The 16,101-nt window shown below is 50.8% G+C and overlaps 1 protein-coding gene across 1 annotated transcript; it reads right to left on the bottom strand.

Moving 5' to 3' along the window:
• Positions 1 to 9,513: 9,513 nt before the first annotated feature.
• SST (somatostatin) lies at positions 9,514 to 11,082 on the bottom strand. The gene is made up of 2 exons (XM_059479494.1): positions 10,865 to 11,082; positions 9,514 to 10,007 (listed from the first exon to the last, which is right to left on the bottom strand). The coding sequence occupies exons 1-2, from the start codon at positions 11,000 to 11,002 to the stop codon at positions 9,795 to 9,797; spliced, it is 351 nt and encodes a 116-aa protein (XP_059335477.1). The 5' UTR covers positions 11,003 to 11,082; the 3' UTR covers positions 9,514 to 9,794.
• Positions 11,083 to 16,101: the final 5,019 nt, after the last annotated feature.

A 16,101-nucleotide genomic window follows, 5' to 3' on the forward strand; every position in this document is an offset into this window, starting at 1 on the left:
GATTTGTTTATACTGTATTTATTTATAATTCCTTGATCTCCCTGACCCTGCTACCTCCCGAGAACACAGTTTGATTGTGATTCCAGCAAATGGAAGAGGACTGAACCAGGAAAGAGCAAAAGGTACAGGTCATCTTTCCCTTATGAGATCTTTGTAGCTCTCCTTCTTTGTCTCGTGACCCAGGTGCTCTTCTGCTCTTTTTTCTTCCCCAGGGCTGTGGGGGAAGATGAACAGCCTGGAGGACTGTCTGGCTGGGCAGCAGGAGGGGGAAATTGAATTGTTATCCAGCACAGCTCAGCCTGTGGAGCTGGCAAGAGCATCATGCTGTGTGTTAGGACCCATTCCTTAACCATTGCTTCACAGGCAGGAACCTGCTGCTGTGGTGTAAGTTCCTATGAGCACCTAGACCCATGGTACCCCATTGCATGTTGTTGTCTGCCAGGGGCAAGGAGCTGCAAGCAAGAATGACTTGCAGAGATCATGATCTGAGTGCTCAGGGCACTCCTGAGAGCTGCTCTGGGGCACCTGAGAGAGCACTGCTGCTGAGAATATTTGAGAGGCTGCTTGCTCCTGTCGGACTCCAGGCATCTCTGCTGATGTGTTTATCTCCCGTCACAGGCAGTATCTGCAGGACAGGGACTGTCACTTGCTCTTTGTTCTGCACCCACTACAGGAGGCTTCTGATGGCTGGCAAGGTCTCTGAGGCACTCTGATAGCATGAATGCACAGTTTGCCTGCCAGGCAAATATTGCAAAGCTTCCAAACACTTCACTTTCCCCTGTTTCCTACAGTCTCTGGAATCCTTAAGGAATGGATCAGGCCTTCCAGCATAATAGAAGAGGGGTCTGCACATGCCCCCTGGATACACATAGTGTGTGGCATCACCATATTAGTTCTGTCAGCTGTTCAATGGCCTTTCCTCGAGCAGTGAGCCAAATGCAGCACTGCAGCTGCTGTGTGGGGCAGGGAGAAGCCTGGTGAGAGCCCATGGCCAGGGAGACTTTTGCAAAGGGAACATTCTTACTGGGCAAATTTCAGTGTGGACTGAGTCAAAGGCAGTGGATGAACAGACTTATCAGGTAACTGTACTGGAATGATGTTTGGGCATCTGTAGAGAGCATTTCCAGGAATGAATGCTTATGGGGCACTTGCTACTAGGAAAAAGTGCCAGCACTGGAGGAAGCCTCCTGGAACAGCACATCCAGTTGCCTGACCTGAGAGTTCAACACGGATATGAATTTGTTCTTAGAGGGCCACATGCAGGGCAGCCAATTATGCTGCATGTAAGTGACACAGCTCCACTCCAGGTATGTCCTTTAGCACAAAAACAGGGGGTGTCACAAGGACAGCAGCAAGGAACAAAAGAACAGAACCTCTGCAGCCATCAGCCATGTCCTCATTGTGAATCCTCCAGCTACACAGCCAGAAAATTAGGCAGAAACCACATATGAGCACCAAAGCATGATTTCATGAGTACTTGAGCAGCCCCTGGGCAGGTACAGCATTGGATGAATGGGATAGGTGAGAGGGTGGCCATGATTTTGTAGCAGCATTAGAGAGAATTACAGTCTGCAGCAAACCAGTCATTTTGGTCATTCAGAAAGGGTAATTACACTTTGAGATCTCTGGGAGGTAATTTTCTTGTTGGCTGGTAATCAGCCTGCGTGTTCCTTTTTTCTTATTTTAATTAAAAATATTGGTTTGCCATGTTCACCAGGCACCTAGCTCGCTCTGCCCGAGCACAAATGCTTAATAGCATTTTGTAATTGACTGAATTGTCTATTAGTAAAAAAGCCATGTAATTTATTGAGCATCATTGAAGTGCTTACTGTTATACCTGACACAAAGGTAAGGACTCCCACCTAAAGAACTTAGAGACAAGAGGGGTGTTAAAGACAAATTAAGGCGATTTTACATGAGAATAGCAGTTTACTCGGAAAAGTGGAGCTGATGGATGGGCAGGGTGAGGCATTGGCATTCTGCAGTCGTCCATAGCAGCTCTGCTCTCTCAAACCCTTTCGGTCTGACAAGTGAAAGTGGGTTTGAAAGTCAATGTATTGATTTTACCTAAGAGAAACACGCAACTTTTACAAATCGCTTTCTCCTATCAGCTTCCTCTTGCAACCTTTGTCTCTGGCAGGGTCCCTGGGCAGCTGGTGGTCAGTGTTCAGGAAGGCAGAGATGCTGTTTGGATGCCCTGATCTCTCCCTCATCTGGGGACCAGCGCACGGTTGGTCTGATACTTTGCTACCTATGAATATTGGAATGCTGGAAGATGCCATGGCAGGGCTCCTGTGAAGGCTGTCCAGGAAGGGTCAGCACACAGCTGGCTCTCTGCTCTGGCCAGATTTGTGTGTTCTGTGCTCAGTTTTCACCCGAGGTATCAATGTCACCCACCTTCCTTTTTTTAAAGGGCAAAAAGAGATAACTCACATGGTTATTCATGCTGGAATTTATTCTTTATTGGTTTGTGGGTCTCACCATCTGCCTGCTGATGTGTGTGTGGGGGAGACCTGGATAATTCTGAGGTCCCAGTGCTTTTCCTGCTAGTGTTCTTCCTGCCCCCAGGGAGAACCATGATATTGGCATCCTTTGAGGGGACCTGACTGGCAGGGAACCTCTTGTGGGCTGTTCAGCTTGCAGGGCTGTGCTGCTTCTGCAGGGTAATGGCTGTTGCTGCAATCTTCCAGGTGGCAGGATGGCATCAACTCCTTCCCTTTCATGGACCCTCCTGTGATCTCTGTGGATCTAAGAAGAGATGTTCCCACCCCAGGGTATTCCCCAAGGGAAGAGAAGGAAGAAATGTCTCTGGTGTCCTGTTCTGTCTGGATGATGGCCAGGCTTTGCTTCAAACAGCTCTGCAAGAACAGGGAGAGGTTTTCGATGAAAACTCCAACTTCCCCAGGCTACTTTTTCTTACATTCATATATATAACTCCTCCAGACCTTTGAACTCTATTTGGAGAAAATTCTTTGTGCTTTGCAATCCTGTGAGCTGCCCTGGGCACCTCCCCTCCTGCTCTTACAGTTGTTTCATTGCCCTGTGCTTGGCAGTAGGACGTAGGACTGTCTGTCTTTTGGAGGGAAGCTTCCACCTCAGAGCCAGCTGCACCTGAGTCAGGTTGAGGTGGTCCAGCATCCTCACTTTTGCACAAGTTATGCAATAGTTTCCAGAGTCTGCAGTGGGAGTTTGTTCATGTGCTGCCTCAGTGTTTCCTTTGGAAAATCTTCCTGAGTGTGTGGGCATGCAGCAGGATTGCAACCAGGTTACTGCCGATGGTACCTGGCAGAAGCCACCTGATCTTTCACAGCCACTTGGCCATCAGCTCAGAAAACTTATCTGGCTTGCTCTCAGCAATCAGGCTGCCTTGGAGCACAAAAGATCAGCATGTGGTCAGATTTTTACAGCACCCCCTTCATGAGGACATTAATGGCTGTGTTAGTTTCTGATTTTCCCCTATGTCTCCATTCAGGAATTCTAGCACTAAGGTAAAGAGGTTGTTCATTCCATCCTTAAGCATTTCCAGTAAGGCCTCCTGAGCCAGTTTCTTCTCCTGGAAGACAGAGTTACAGGATGACACAATTACATCGCTGAATGATTTGTTCCTTCCCTCATTTCTTATCTTCTTCCTGCCGCTGGTTGATAAACTTGATTGATTGAAAGCTGGCTACAAGGAACTCATTAATGTGCCCAGACATGGCTTCTACTTTGTTCCTCTGTCTCAGGATCTCCTCAGTTTTTTTCTTTGCCTTGTTGCTGGTGTCAGTATCACCACTGCTAATGTGACAAATAAGGGAATTGATGGTGGAGGTGACGTTATGACATGTGTCATCACTGTCTGAGGAGATAAGCAGAGTTTGGAATTCAGGGTTCATATCTAACTGGATTATATCTTTCAGTCTAAAGAGATTGTTTTCTGCAGAGCAGCCTGCTCACTTGCTTTCTTGCAAGTGGAGGCAATGTCTGGGGAGCCATATCCACAACTGAAATTTCCTCCTTGAGAGCAGGTGGGCTCTGGCTGCAAGGGTGCATCTCTGAATGCTGACAAGAGACTTCAAATCTTGTGTTTGAACCATGCTGAGGTTTCTCATTGAAACACATTGTTGAAGAAACTCTTGACCTGTCAGGTTCCTGTTTTGCAATATGACCCAGCATCCTCATGTGTTCTTCAGGAAGATCCCCAGCTGTTTTGAACAGGCTAATTCCTTCCTCTGCCCCTGCCACTGCTGCTTAGACTGTGACGTTTCAGAAGATCTGAGTGAATAAGGAGAAGACGAAAAACAAAAAATGCCAAGGGAAGAAAATTTACATGGAAGCAGTTTCTTGAAATTTGCCATTAGGACAAAACCCACTGCATTTTACCCTAGGTAGAACGCTTAAGTTATTATCACGTTATTTAACTTAATTCTGGCACATTAAAAACTGGCAGCTGTGGCATTAGAAATGCCCTTTAGAAATGAGAAGCAGGCATTTAGTTTGGGAAAAAAAATCCTTGTCAGTGCAATTGCACTGTCTGCATCCTAACACAGCTCTTGCCCCAAAAAGTTCTGCTCCATGGAAAGGACCTCTGACTGCAGCCCATCTCCCTGTGGCTGTAGCCAGAGGTGGAACAGCTCTTGGCTCAGAGGACCCCCATCCTCAGCATGTGGGCACACACGGACCTCGAGCGGGGCTCTCTGAGCTCTTTGGCTCTCTCTGCTGGCTGCAGAGCCCCCCAATCCTGCGCTTGGGCACTGTCCCCCCAAGGGCACCCTCTGGGGAGCATGCTGCTGTGGGGGCCATGCACACAGGGTGAGGAATATCGTGTTTGAGCCTCTGGGAGGAATCACAAACTCTGCCAGGCACAAGCAGTAAAGCAGGAAAAAAGAGCTGCCAGAAAAGAATTACAAAAGAGCTTTGCAAATGTGACAGCCGATTTCCAGAGGGATCCTTTTCCTTCCTCAGTCATGAGCAAAAGGAGAGGTTTTCCTTGAAGGCAGAGTTCAGAGCTCTGTGTAAGGGAGCAAATGATCTACCTGGGGCAGAGCAGCACTGGGCCGATTGCTGGGCTGGGAGGGAATCACTGACTTTGGCTCTGTGCCTGGGACATCTCCTAACAGGGGCTGTGGGATGAGTATGGAGGGCCTGGAGCATCTCTGAGCTCTCCTCCTGGGAATGCTTTTCCAGGGCTGGAGGCCAGAAGCGTTTCATCCTTCTGCACCACAGAGCACAGCAGGCTGCTGCCTGCAAGAGCCAGCTGCGAGGGAGGGGGAGGCAAGCAGGGACGAGCATCAGGAGGGATGCTCTGTTGTTGTATGTGACACCAAGTCACTCTCTCTTCTCTTCTCCAGCAGCCAGTCTCGGTGATAAACAAAGCCTGGATTTGCATTAGTTCATGTTTTCTCAGAGAATGTCTTTGTAGAAAATACTAGGGACCTTTGTTAAATTAATTTTGCTAATTAAATGACCAGGTGTGTTTCTTTATCAGATGATGCTGGAAGTAATGATTCATGGAACAAACTGACATTTTTACTATATATATATGAAGAAAACTGAACTTGTGGGGGTTTTTTGTTACTTTGTTAATTTTTTTCTTGTATTCTGTATTCTACAAGTTGTTTATGGGGTTAGTTTTCTAAGACTGGGATAGAAAAAGTTTTCTGAGATACCCAGTATCTGGCCAAGCAGCTATTCTCAGAAGTGTAATTGGGTTTTGGGGAAAAAAAACCTAAATAACTCCCTAATAAAATAAAGATAAAGGTGAAGAAAAAAGGAATAAAAGTGTTTTTTATTGCATTATTCTGGTGATAAGCTGACAGAGAGTCAGAAGGTATTCAGTGAGCAAGGAGCACAGTCTGTTCCTTTATCATAATAACTTTTATTGCCTAGGTATATTTTCTCTTACCCTGCTCAATAACCATCCTGCTGCTTTGCTTGCTGAGAATTAGGACTCTGTTGCAGCAGTGAGTGCTTCTCTCCAAGCACCTGGTGCTCACCCATGTGCAGGCTGGGGGCAGATCTGGTGCTACTCAGAGATGCTGGGTGTTGGGTGGGATGAAAAGGAAATTTCCTGTGGTGCAAGCAGAGGTCTGGCAATCAGAGATGCTCCCAGTAGCTGCAATCAGCTGGTGCAATTCTTGTGAGGAGTCCCAGAGGCAGAGTAAAGGCAAAGGCACCACAGAGCATCTTATGGGCTCTTCTGGTGGGAGGGAACTTGTGTCCATGGGTCCACATTCTTGGTCTTTTCTGCAGAGCCAAAAGGAGTTAGATGGTGCCAGAGTGGACTCAGGATAGGAAATCTGGATAGGAAATCTGGGTCCCACAGGTACTTCGTCCTAGCACAGCTAGGACCACTTCAAGCTATTTGTCCCCAACAAGCTTTCTGGACCAAAGAAGACTTCTCTTTTCGATCAGTTAGAACTGCACCTAAAAAATAATCTTGGCCTGCTTGCTAGATCAAGAGACAACCCCGGCATCATTGGAGACTTTGCCTTTTGGGATGGCTGAGAAGCTGCTCACTGACTTCCCAAAAGTCACGTGTGTTTCCAGGCCTTATACAATTTTTCTGGTTTTCATTAAGGGCAGCTCTTCAGGCAGCAGTTTCAAGGCTGTTTATGTTGTTCCTTGAAGACATTTCTCTGCATTGCCTCAGATGAATCACCTGCTGATGAAGGTACCTGCAGGAGGGGCATCACTTGTGTCTGCCCATGGCACCAAGTGCAAGAGGGGAGATGAATCAGCTGAGTGTGGATCACCACAGCCCCTCACTTCCCCCAGACCCATGCTGAGGCTGTCCCTCCATGCAGCCTCCTCTCTGACCTGCAGAGAAAGTGGCTTGAGAACCTTTCCCAGAGACTGCTCTGCTCTTGGGCAGCTCTGGCCTGTGTGCTGTACCTGTGGGCCCATCCAGACTCAGCCTTGCCCAGCAGGAGTGTTCCCAGCATGGAGCACTGTGCCATGGCTCTGTGTCTAGGGATTAAATATACTTATTTAGTCTCTTTAGCCCCTAACTCCCACATGTCAAAGGGGAAAAGAAATCTTTCTTTTTCTTTCTAGTCTTTTTTTAGCTCGGCATGGCAAGACCATCTCCTGCATTGTGCTTGTACAGCTCCCAGCACCTGGGATTGCTGGCACTGCCACAGTGCAATTACATGTGGTGATGCTGCATTCAATGCCTTGGAAGCCAGCTTCCCAGACTCCGGGAACTCCTGAGCTGACACAAGGAGCAGTTTGTCTTTCTGTCTCTGAACTGGGGACATGCCTTCACCAGTAGATCTTCATTAAGCTTCCCAGAAGCTGCCATGGCATGCCATCAGCTGTATTGAAACAGGCTGGTGTAGCTTATGAATCACTCTCTTTAATTCCTGCTTGTGACTGGGGATCATCCTCATTGCTTTTTGGGATGAGTCTCACTCCAGCAATTGGCAGGATTAAACTCCCTTCAGAAGCATGGGTTGAGCATCATGAACGAGGGGAAAAGCCTCAGGTGAGTAGTAGTCTATTTATATCCCATGAAAGATGGACTCTGTGCATAAGAATATTCAAGCCCCTGGCCCCTCCACCCCCCTCCTGTTCCTCTAGCTGCTCTCTTGAGGCTGTCTCAGCACTGAAAAATTAATTTCTTCTTGAAAGCTAAGAGGAACCTCAGTTAACACAAGAGTGAACAGCCAGGGATGGGGAGGTCTCTGCTTTACTGAATCCCCTAAAATCTGCTCTGTTGATGCTACACAGCAGTGAAGGAATCAGATGTGATCTGGGACAATTACTGTCTCCTCACAGAGTCTGTCTCCACATTTTCAAGCAGGCTTCTATTCTTACCCTGCCTGCTTTTTGAGGCTGATTACTGATCTAAATTACTGGCACTTCTCAAATATCTTTTTAGAGGCTTTTTCCTGCAGTGCAGCCATGTCCATCCCACAACAGTGAGTTAAATCCTGCACCCTCCACAGCTGCACCAGCTGCAGAAATCCAGGGCTCCAAGGCTCTCTCCCTGTCCCCACAAAATGCTGTGAGGACCACTGTGCCCTGCCCAGTCTTCACTGCACCCAGCTATGGTAAAGAGGGCAGAGCCCCTAACCCCAAGGCACTGCATGTGGAGCAAGCATTTCCCCAGACCACACCACAAAACCCATCCCACTCCCAAAGAAGGAGAAGAGAAGCTCCCAGGAGCTGGGGATACACAGGACGGTATCACAGCAAGGCTTCTCCAGCAGGTGCAGGATCCAGCTGGGCCAGCAGCAGACCTTAGCCCTGCCCGCAGCACAGGCTAAGCCACGGCTGCCCTGCTCTAGGGAGGGAGGGCAGAATCCAGCCCTGCCTCTGGCCCCCTCAGAGGGGCTGATACCAGCAGCTCCCCTCCCTGGGCATGTCCCTGCAGCCTTTGCCTGCTGCCTTTAGGGAGTGAGCTCTGTAGCAGGGCTGGCATTTCACACTTGGCAACAACAAGGGATTCACCTTCCCCTCAGCTCGTATCCAACAGCCCCCTGCTTACAGGGAAAGGAGGCACAGACCAAGAATGAAAGCAATGGTCCATGAGCTATCAGGAAGGATGCCCCACAGAGAGCTACGCTCAGCACAGACCAGAGGCAACTTAACAAGCCTTCAGCTGGGGAATCCACCTTCACTGGAGTCCTGCTGAGCCCTGTGCCCATTAATATCTCTGAAATCCCCCATTTTTCACCCTTCTTTCACAGATGATGGCTACAAAATACTTATTTTTAATCCTGAATGATGAATTTCTCATCAAAGTGGCACCTGTCCCCTGTGCGGGATGTTTGCTCTACGGCTCAAATTCACCTGTGAGTGTGTGGCACAAACCAGCACAGACAGAAAGCTGAGACTCTGTGAAAGCATGAAAAATTTATCTTCCATTGAGAAAATAATGTTTTTCTCACCATGCTATCTCCCACCCTGCTGAACCTTTCAATATTGTCTTTCAAGATGATGAGGTGTGTAGAAAAACTGCTGTGACCAGTTCATTAGATGGAGAGGGGCTGGTGTCATGGGATTAACATCTCAGCTTTACAGGGATGCAAAACCGCCCCCTGCACAGCAGAACAAAGGAGAACTTTCTGAAGGAATCCCAGGAACAGTGTTTGTCAGGAATGCTGCAAGGAGTAAAATATGCCAGGTAGGGAAATCTTTTAGTGCCTGTGGCTGAGGAGGGATGAGATGTGTGGTGTAAACTTGTACCATGAACTACTTTTACCATCCCCATCACTTGAAATACACAGCTGAGATTTTTACTGATCCCTGTGGTGATGGGTGTAAATCCTCCAGACCGACTTGAAGTACCAAGCACTGTGGATTTGATTCAGCCACAACTGCAGGGATTTGATATCTAAAATATTACTGTGGTTCTAGTTCTTTCAGTAAGACCACAGAAAAAATATCCCATTATGATACACTGTGTGTGTGTGCGTATGTGCAGATGTGCACGGTGTTGGCTGCCCTGAGACAGGCAGTTCTGAAGATGAGCAGCCTGAGAGGTAACCTCAGTTTTTTCATTGACCACCGAGCCTCAGCATCACCGTTTGAAACATAAATTTTATTGCAACAGAGAATTAAAAACAGTACATTTGAAAGAGTTGCAGAGTGCATGTCATCAAAGAACTAGTCAGAAATCACAACTCAAGCAAATCATGTACAATTGGAACAGAAAGTTTTATTAAAACAAGTGGAAATCAAACTCAAATTTTTCTTGTTTAATTTCACCATAACTGTGGATTGTGTATTTACAGTCTTCGCCTCTTGTGGTGAAGGTTCTGCTCAGGGCAGGGCAGGGATGGATGGGGAGGAGAGGTGGGTTTCAAAAGCTAACAGGATGTGAAAGTTTTCCAGAAGAAGTTCTTGCAGCCTGCTTTGCGTTCCCGGGGTGCCAGAGCGGGATTTGAGTTAGCCGAGCGCTCCAGCTCCAGTCTCACTTCATCCTGCTCAGCCCCTCGGGACAAGTCCTCAGACTCCAGGGCTTCATTTTCTGTCTGACTTGGCTCTGAAAGCAGTTCTGCCAAAAAGTACTTGGCCAGTTCCTTGGGGACAAAAGACAGAAAGGGAGAAAGAGATAGAGAGACCACAATTACTCCTTGGATTTTGGGGGCTCACCACTCTGTTCCTCTAAGACTTCTCGGTGGCCAGATTAGAGACATTCAGGATGCAGGAGGAGAAGAGAAGCCCTGGCTTTCCAAAGAGCCCAGCCTGACAGCTGCTATGCAGCAGTTGTGTCTGTAGCATCTACCTGGTGGTGGGGAACAAGCTGCTGTCCTGTGCATGACAGGGAATGAACCTGTCTTTACCTTCTCTTCCCTCGGCTCCAGCACTCAGTGAGGATGCCACGAGCCTGCTGCTAAAGTGACATGGGAAAGGTCTTTGGGGAAGCTGGTAGGGGAGGTTGAATTGGTCACCATCTCACTGGGACTTATTTTTCTCCTAGTCCTTCCAAGCCTCACTGTCACCCAGCATGGATAAGACCATTGTTCTGTGCTCTAGGAAAGCTGTCTTCATTTTGCGACCCGGAGAAACCCTTGGGAGCTTCCCCAGGAGCTCTGCCCTGTGCTCCAGCAGTGCCTGCTCCTTACTGACCACCAGCACCCAGCTGGACTGTCTCACCTCCCAGCACCAGCTGTCCAACCCGTCGATGGCTCAGCCCCGGCGGGGAACCGGGGATCTGCGGGGAAAGAGGGGTCTGCAGAAAGGAACCGCGCGTCTGAAACAGGGACACTGGGGAAGTCTGGCGAGGAACGGGAGGGCTCTGCAGCGGGCTGTGACAGGGAGCGGAGGTTCTGCAGGGGGGAATCGGGGTTTCTGTAGAAGCGGGAGCCTGCAGCGCGGCCGTCGGGGCGCCCGGGGGTACCCGCGGTGTCCGCCCCGTCGCGGGGCTCGCTCTCACCTGCTTCCCGGCGGCGGCGGCCAGCGACTTCTGCAGGAACTGCCGGAGCCGCGGGTCCGACGGGGCGGCCGAGACGGTGCCGAGGGCCAGGGCGATGGAGAGCAGGGCCAGGGCGCACTGGAGGCGGCACGACAGCATCTCGCCGGCGGGTCGGGCGCGGGAGGCGGCGGCGGGAGGCGCTGGCGGCTCCGCTGCGGCTCGGCTCCGGCGTTGGGGATCTCCTCGCCGCCCGCCGCCTTTATAAATCCTTCTCCTGACGTCAAGGCGGGGGCGCCCCCCTCGCCCCACGCCGCCGGGGGTGGGTCTCTGGGACGGGGGGGGGACGGGAGAGGGGATGCTCCGCTCTGCCCGGCGCCGGCCAAGCCTCCGCGGCTCCCCCTGAGCTCCCTTGGCCGCCCCCAGTCCCCGTCCCCAGATCACCGCCCTTCCAGAGCTCCCGACCGTGCCCGTCCGCTCCCTCCTTCCCCCCTCAAGCCCACCGGAGCGGCGCTGGGGGGTCCCGCTCTCACCGCCCACCCGCGGCTCTGACCGAGCGCCGGAGGGTGAAGCCCCCCATCGCAGTCGCGCTGCCAAAGCCCCTCGCCCTGGAACCGGGTCCCGCCCCGTCGGTGCGAAACGGCTCCAGAAGGAGCTGCAAAGGGTCCCCTGAAGGGCGATTGCCTCCGGCTCCTGCAGGGAGTGCGGGTGCTGAGGTGCCCTTGGGGGTCCTTTGGCCTCCCCTGCCCCTGTGGGTCGCTCCGGCACCGGTCCGATCCCAGGCTCCCTCCCGGGGGCAGCTCCGGGGGCAGCGGGAGCCCCTGGGGACAGTGCCCGGCTCCTGCCGCGGCTCTGCCGCTCCGGGAGGCGATCGCAAATCTGTGCCTGGGTCGGGGCGTGCTGGTCCCTGGCTCAGCCTGCGGGGACCCCTTTCTCCATCTCATGGTCACTGGACATGCGGGTCCCTTGGCATGCACCTGTTCCACTGGGATGGTGGGACAGTCTTCCCCACTCCTCCAGCCTCTCCTGTGAGATGGCTGGTGCCCACAGCGGGAAAAGCTGCTTCAACCCCCCTGAAGGATCAGCCTTCTCAGCTGTCTCCCATCTGGCAGGAGCAGAGCAGTGCTGGAAAGGGCCTCTGTTGTCAAAAAAGGAGCATCAGAATCTCTCCCATCTCAGTTTCCAGCTGAGGAAAGTCAAATTCTTGAGGGGACAAGAATTCAAGTACTGCGAAAAAGTCTCCAGAAGCCTTCAAAATGACATTTTGTTTCACGATGAATTAATGTGCATCCCCTGCCCCACTTTCAACCCTGGTGGTCCTGTCTGTGTTTGTTGAAGCTGACCAGGGAGTGTGAAACGTGAAACAAAGTGTTCCTGCTCTGTTTCTCAGTCCAACGTGATGAATCGGTGCTGGTTGCTGGTTCCAGACCAGGCAGAACTTTGGGCTGCACTGCCACTGCCCTCCCTGGACGGTGCCTCCCTTCCTTTGTGCAGTGAGGCTCTGCAGCCTCACATAGCTTTCATCCTCTTCATCTTTCCCAAATTATGGAGCAAAATTAATGAAAAGCATGAGAGAATAAGCCATCATTCGTAGCCCATGAGACCCTGAGGTTTGGGTTTACTTGTGCTGCATTTATAGCCAGTTTTTCCTCATCTGCCTGATGTGAACAAGGCCAAGCTCTGTGCTCCTGGGACCCTGTCTGTCTTCTAGCACTGGTCTTGCTCTGGGGAAACCAGTAGAGAAGAATCAGCCCCTGCTCTGATTTAGACAATTTCCCTTGCTTTGGACACAGGACACAGCCTCCTACCAAGGCCAAGAGAAATGACTGGACCCAAAAGAAATGATTGGACTGTCCCTAAGGGCTGTGACTGCCAGAGCTTTTCTCTCCACCAAGATCCTGTGCTATCAGCTGGACCAGCATCTCTCTCCTCCTGTGGGCAAAGAAGCAGAGCCAGTTCTCAGCATGGCAAATGGCCAAGGCAGCAGATGCCGGGGCACCAAACCTGTCCTGAATCTCTTGCCTGTCTTCCAGAGAGGTTTCCTAGGAAAGGATTCTCTCAGCAGCAATAATTTTGCCACTTTTCTAGATGTGCCAGTAGCAGCAAGCTGGGCTCTGCTTGGCACAGGAGAGCCTGGGGACTACATGTGCCACGCTGCAGTGCAAGCCTGGGCCAGCTTTGCGGAAGGCTCCAACTCCCCACCAGCTCATCCCAGCTCCCCCAGCCCAGGGCAGTGCAGCCTGCTTGGGTTCCACATTGGAGAGGAGCAGAGATGGGAATGGGAGACAACACTGGGTTATTTCAGATTCCCCTGTGGCTTACTGGAAACTGTTACCTAACATCCCCCGCCACTGCACAGCAGGATGCTCTCCCTTCTGTCACTCAGTGTGTCACCCCAAGGGGATGGGAACACTGGGAACTCCCATCACTCCAGAGCTACCATCCTCCTTTGGCTTCCACAGTGATCTGCCCTGAAGTGCCAGAGGGATCAGTTCAGCACCTGTATTTCTTAGAGCACTGCAATGGGCTGGAGTGCAGCTGTGCTACATTTCATCGCCCTTTGGATCCACCTGGACATGGAGATGAGAGCTGTAGGAGCTGGCAGAGTGCAGGAACAACCTAATTGATGAGTTCCCCTCTTTCTCATTTCCTGGTAACTTCCTGTGGGGCCAACAGGACTTTGACACACCTAGTGGGATATTGCAGAGTTACATAGCTCAGTTGGAGATGGATGGGTCCCTGGTGGGCTGGCAGGGATGGTTTCAGGAAGTTGGTATGGTCCTGCTGCCATAAAATGGGGGAAGATACCAGACTTGATTCCTAAGGGCTTTTGAGAGGCCATTCTTGATGTTCTGACCAAACCACGACTACTCAGCACCTTGCTCTTCCCCAGCTACCTGCAGCACCTCTGTGTGCATGAGCCCAGCTCTATTAAAGATGTTCAGATCAAAACTGTTCCTTCCCTGTCTTCACCCACCCCTTGTTTTTAATTTTTGCATTTACCCAGCCCAATCCTGCCCTGCCAAGCCTCCCTGACCACGTGGCAGTGCAGGGCATCCCGCCATAGAACAATAATGCCCAATGGGACTTTGGGTTGGAGGAATGTTGTTGCAGTTGTTGGACTCCCTAAGTCCAGTTCCAGACGAGCACAGACCATCAGTCACACTGGGAATTCCTGGCTTTGATGTTCACTGACTTTTCCAGGCACATGGGGACAAGGCTTGGAAGATGAGGTTGGCTCTGACTCCATCTCTCTGTGCAGCACTGGAGCTGAGTGGCCGTCCGTCTGTTCCCCCCTCTGCCTGAGGGAGGCTGGAGGAATTCCATCAGTGCTCCCCAGCAACAGGGCAATGGTGGCTGCATGGAAGAGTCTTGCATTTGTCCTATTGAATTTCAGAAGCTCACCTGAGGAAAGTGTGGTTGGTTTCTTCTCTATGGTCATGCCCTCCATCAGGACATGACTAAGCTCCTGAGCCAGAGCAGCCTCAGAAAGGCTCTGACATCCACCTTTTTGGGATTTTACCTTTTTGGGATTCAGCTGAGGTTGTGAGGTTTTTGGGATTCAGCTGAGGTGGCGAGGCAGGACCAAAGACAAAGCTTTGATGGGACTGTTCCCCTAGAAATAACTCAGCCTGTTTAAAGGAGAGAAACTGAACTCCCATGGCACTGAGCCTTGTTCACAGATACAGTGTTGAATGGACCAAAGTTCTCAGGTGATGTTTGTGAGAATCCCTGTGATGTTCTCCTTCTGAAAAAATTTTTCTTTCTTTTCAAGGAAAATCTAAAGGAAAAAGACCACATGCTTTGGTTCAGAGAAGCGCCTTGTGCTGACCTGAAGGAACCAGCAACAAGGGAGTGGAGAAAGGAAGTCCATTTGCTCCATTCAAGCCTGGACTGTCTCCCATAGAGGACTCCTGGGGAAGGGGTAAGGACAGACCTCCAGATGTCCTCATGGCTGGTGCAGACATGGATCAGCGAGTGAACTGCAGACTGACTTACCAGTTTCCCTTCCCCCAGCTCCTCTATGGGATCAGTGTGCTCTGAATTTTTTTGCATTCATTCTCCAGCCAGATAAATCCATCATCCGCTGGGCTGTGGCAAAGGCAATTCTGTTCCTTTCTTTCTGCCGCAGCGCTGCAGGGCATGTGGCTTTGCAGACGATTGAATTGCTCTGAATTCCTGTGACTGCTTCCTTTCCCCCACGCTTCCAGCTTGCTCCGGGCACCCAGAGCAGCCCAGCCGTGCCCGGCTCCGGGTGCCCAGGCTGTGTGCTCGCAGCGAAGCGTGCCCTCTGCTGTCACTGCAGCCGTCAGCCCGGCTCCATCGCACCTTATCTCCCTCGCTATCACCTGCGGAGCGCTCTCCACACTCTCAGCTCTGCTTCCACGAGCAGGACAGTTCTGCCCTGGATCACCGCCTTGCCAGCAGGGAATACTGCTTTTCTTTATATTCTAGAGCCAGAGCGGTGGCATTCCCTGCACTGCCTCTGGACGTGCAGCTGGTGATGTGGGGCAGTGAGGAGGCTGCTACAGCCCCACAGCTCTAGCAGCTTGCTGGAAATCTAATAAAGCAGGTTTCTGCCCCGGGAGATCCAGATGAGTGGAGAAAAAGTAGTCAGTCATTGCCTGAGTGATAATAAAAACCAAGAGCTCAATAAGGGAGAGAGCCTCTGGCTGAATGTTACCGTGTACCCCTGGAATGGGGCACAGAGACAGCAGCAATGTTGGGATTGTGCACAGACTTACAACAGCCCCGAGAGGTTCTGTTTTTATAGTAAAACTTGGGCACAGATCCAAAAGAATTTGCCTCTCCATCAGTTACAAGCCTCTGGGATTTCTGCTCCAGTAGTAAAGAGGGAAGGCAGTCAGGCTGTGGAAGTTCACAGAGCTGGAATTCTAGTACCTAATTTTTGAAATGTCTCTCTCTAAGAGCCTGAGCTGTGTTTAGGATTTCTGATGCTGCTACCTGAGATTTATTCCCAGTCTCAGCCACTTAGGATATTGCCATGGCATCCATAGGGCTAATAGCAACTGCCTTGAAGGCAAAAGGGAAAGGGAGAGGGAAGAGAAAGGGGAAAAGAAAGACATGCTAAAGGCAAGGGAAAAACCAGCACAAACACTTGCAGAAACAAAGCTGAATAGGCTGAGCGAAGAGTGATGTACCAGGTATAATATGAGAGTTAAATACCAAGGTATTTATCTGTACTACTGCAGTGGCTGCCAGGATTCAGGGCTGTGTTTGGGACCATACAGAGAGATGCT

This window comes from Ammospiza nelsoni, chromosome 10 (genome assembly GCF_027579445.1).
Source record: "Ammospiza nelsoni isolate bAmmNel1 chromosome 10, bAmmNel1.pri, whole genome shotgun sequence".
In the NCBI taxonomy this organism is placed as follows: domain Eukaryota; kingdom Metazoa; phylum Chordata; class Aves; order Passeriformes; family Passerellidae; genus Ammospiza; species Ammospiza nelsoni.

Excerpts from the sequence above, each read along its gene's own strand:
- SST (XM_059479494.1), bottom strand. The coding sequence starts at position 11,002 with ATGCTGTCGTGCCGCCTCCAGTGCGCCCTGGCCCTGCTCTCCATCGCC. Across the intron at positions 10,008-10,864 it reads CCGCCGCCGCCGGGAAGCAG|GAACTGGCCAAGTACTTTTT; the intron begins GTGAGAGCGAGC and ends TTTGTCCCCAAG.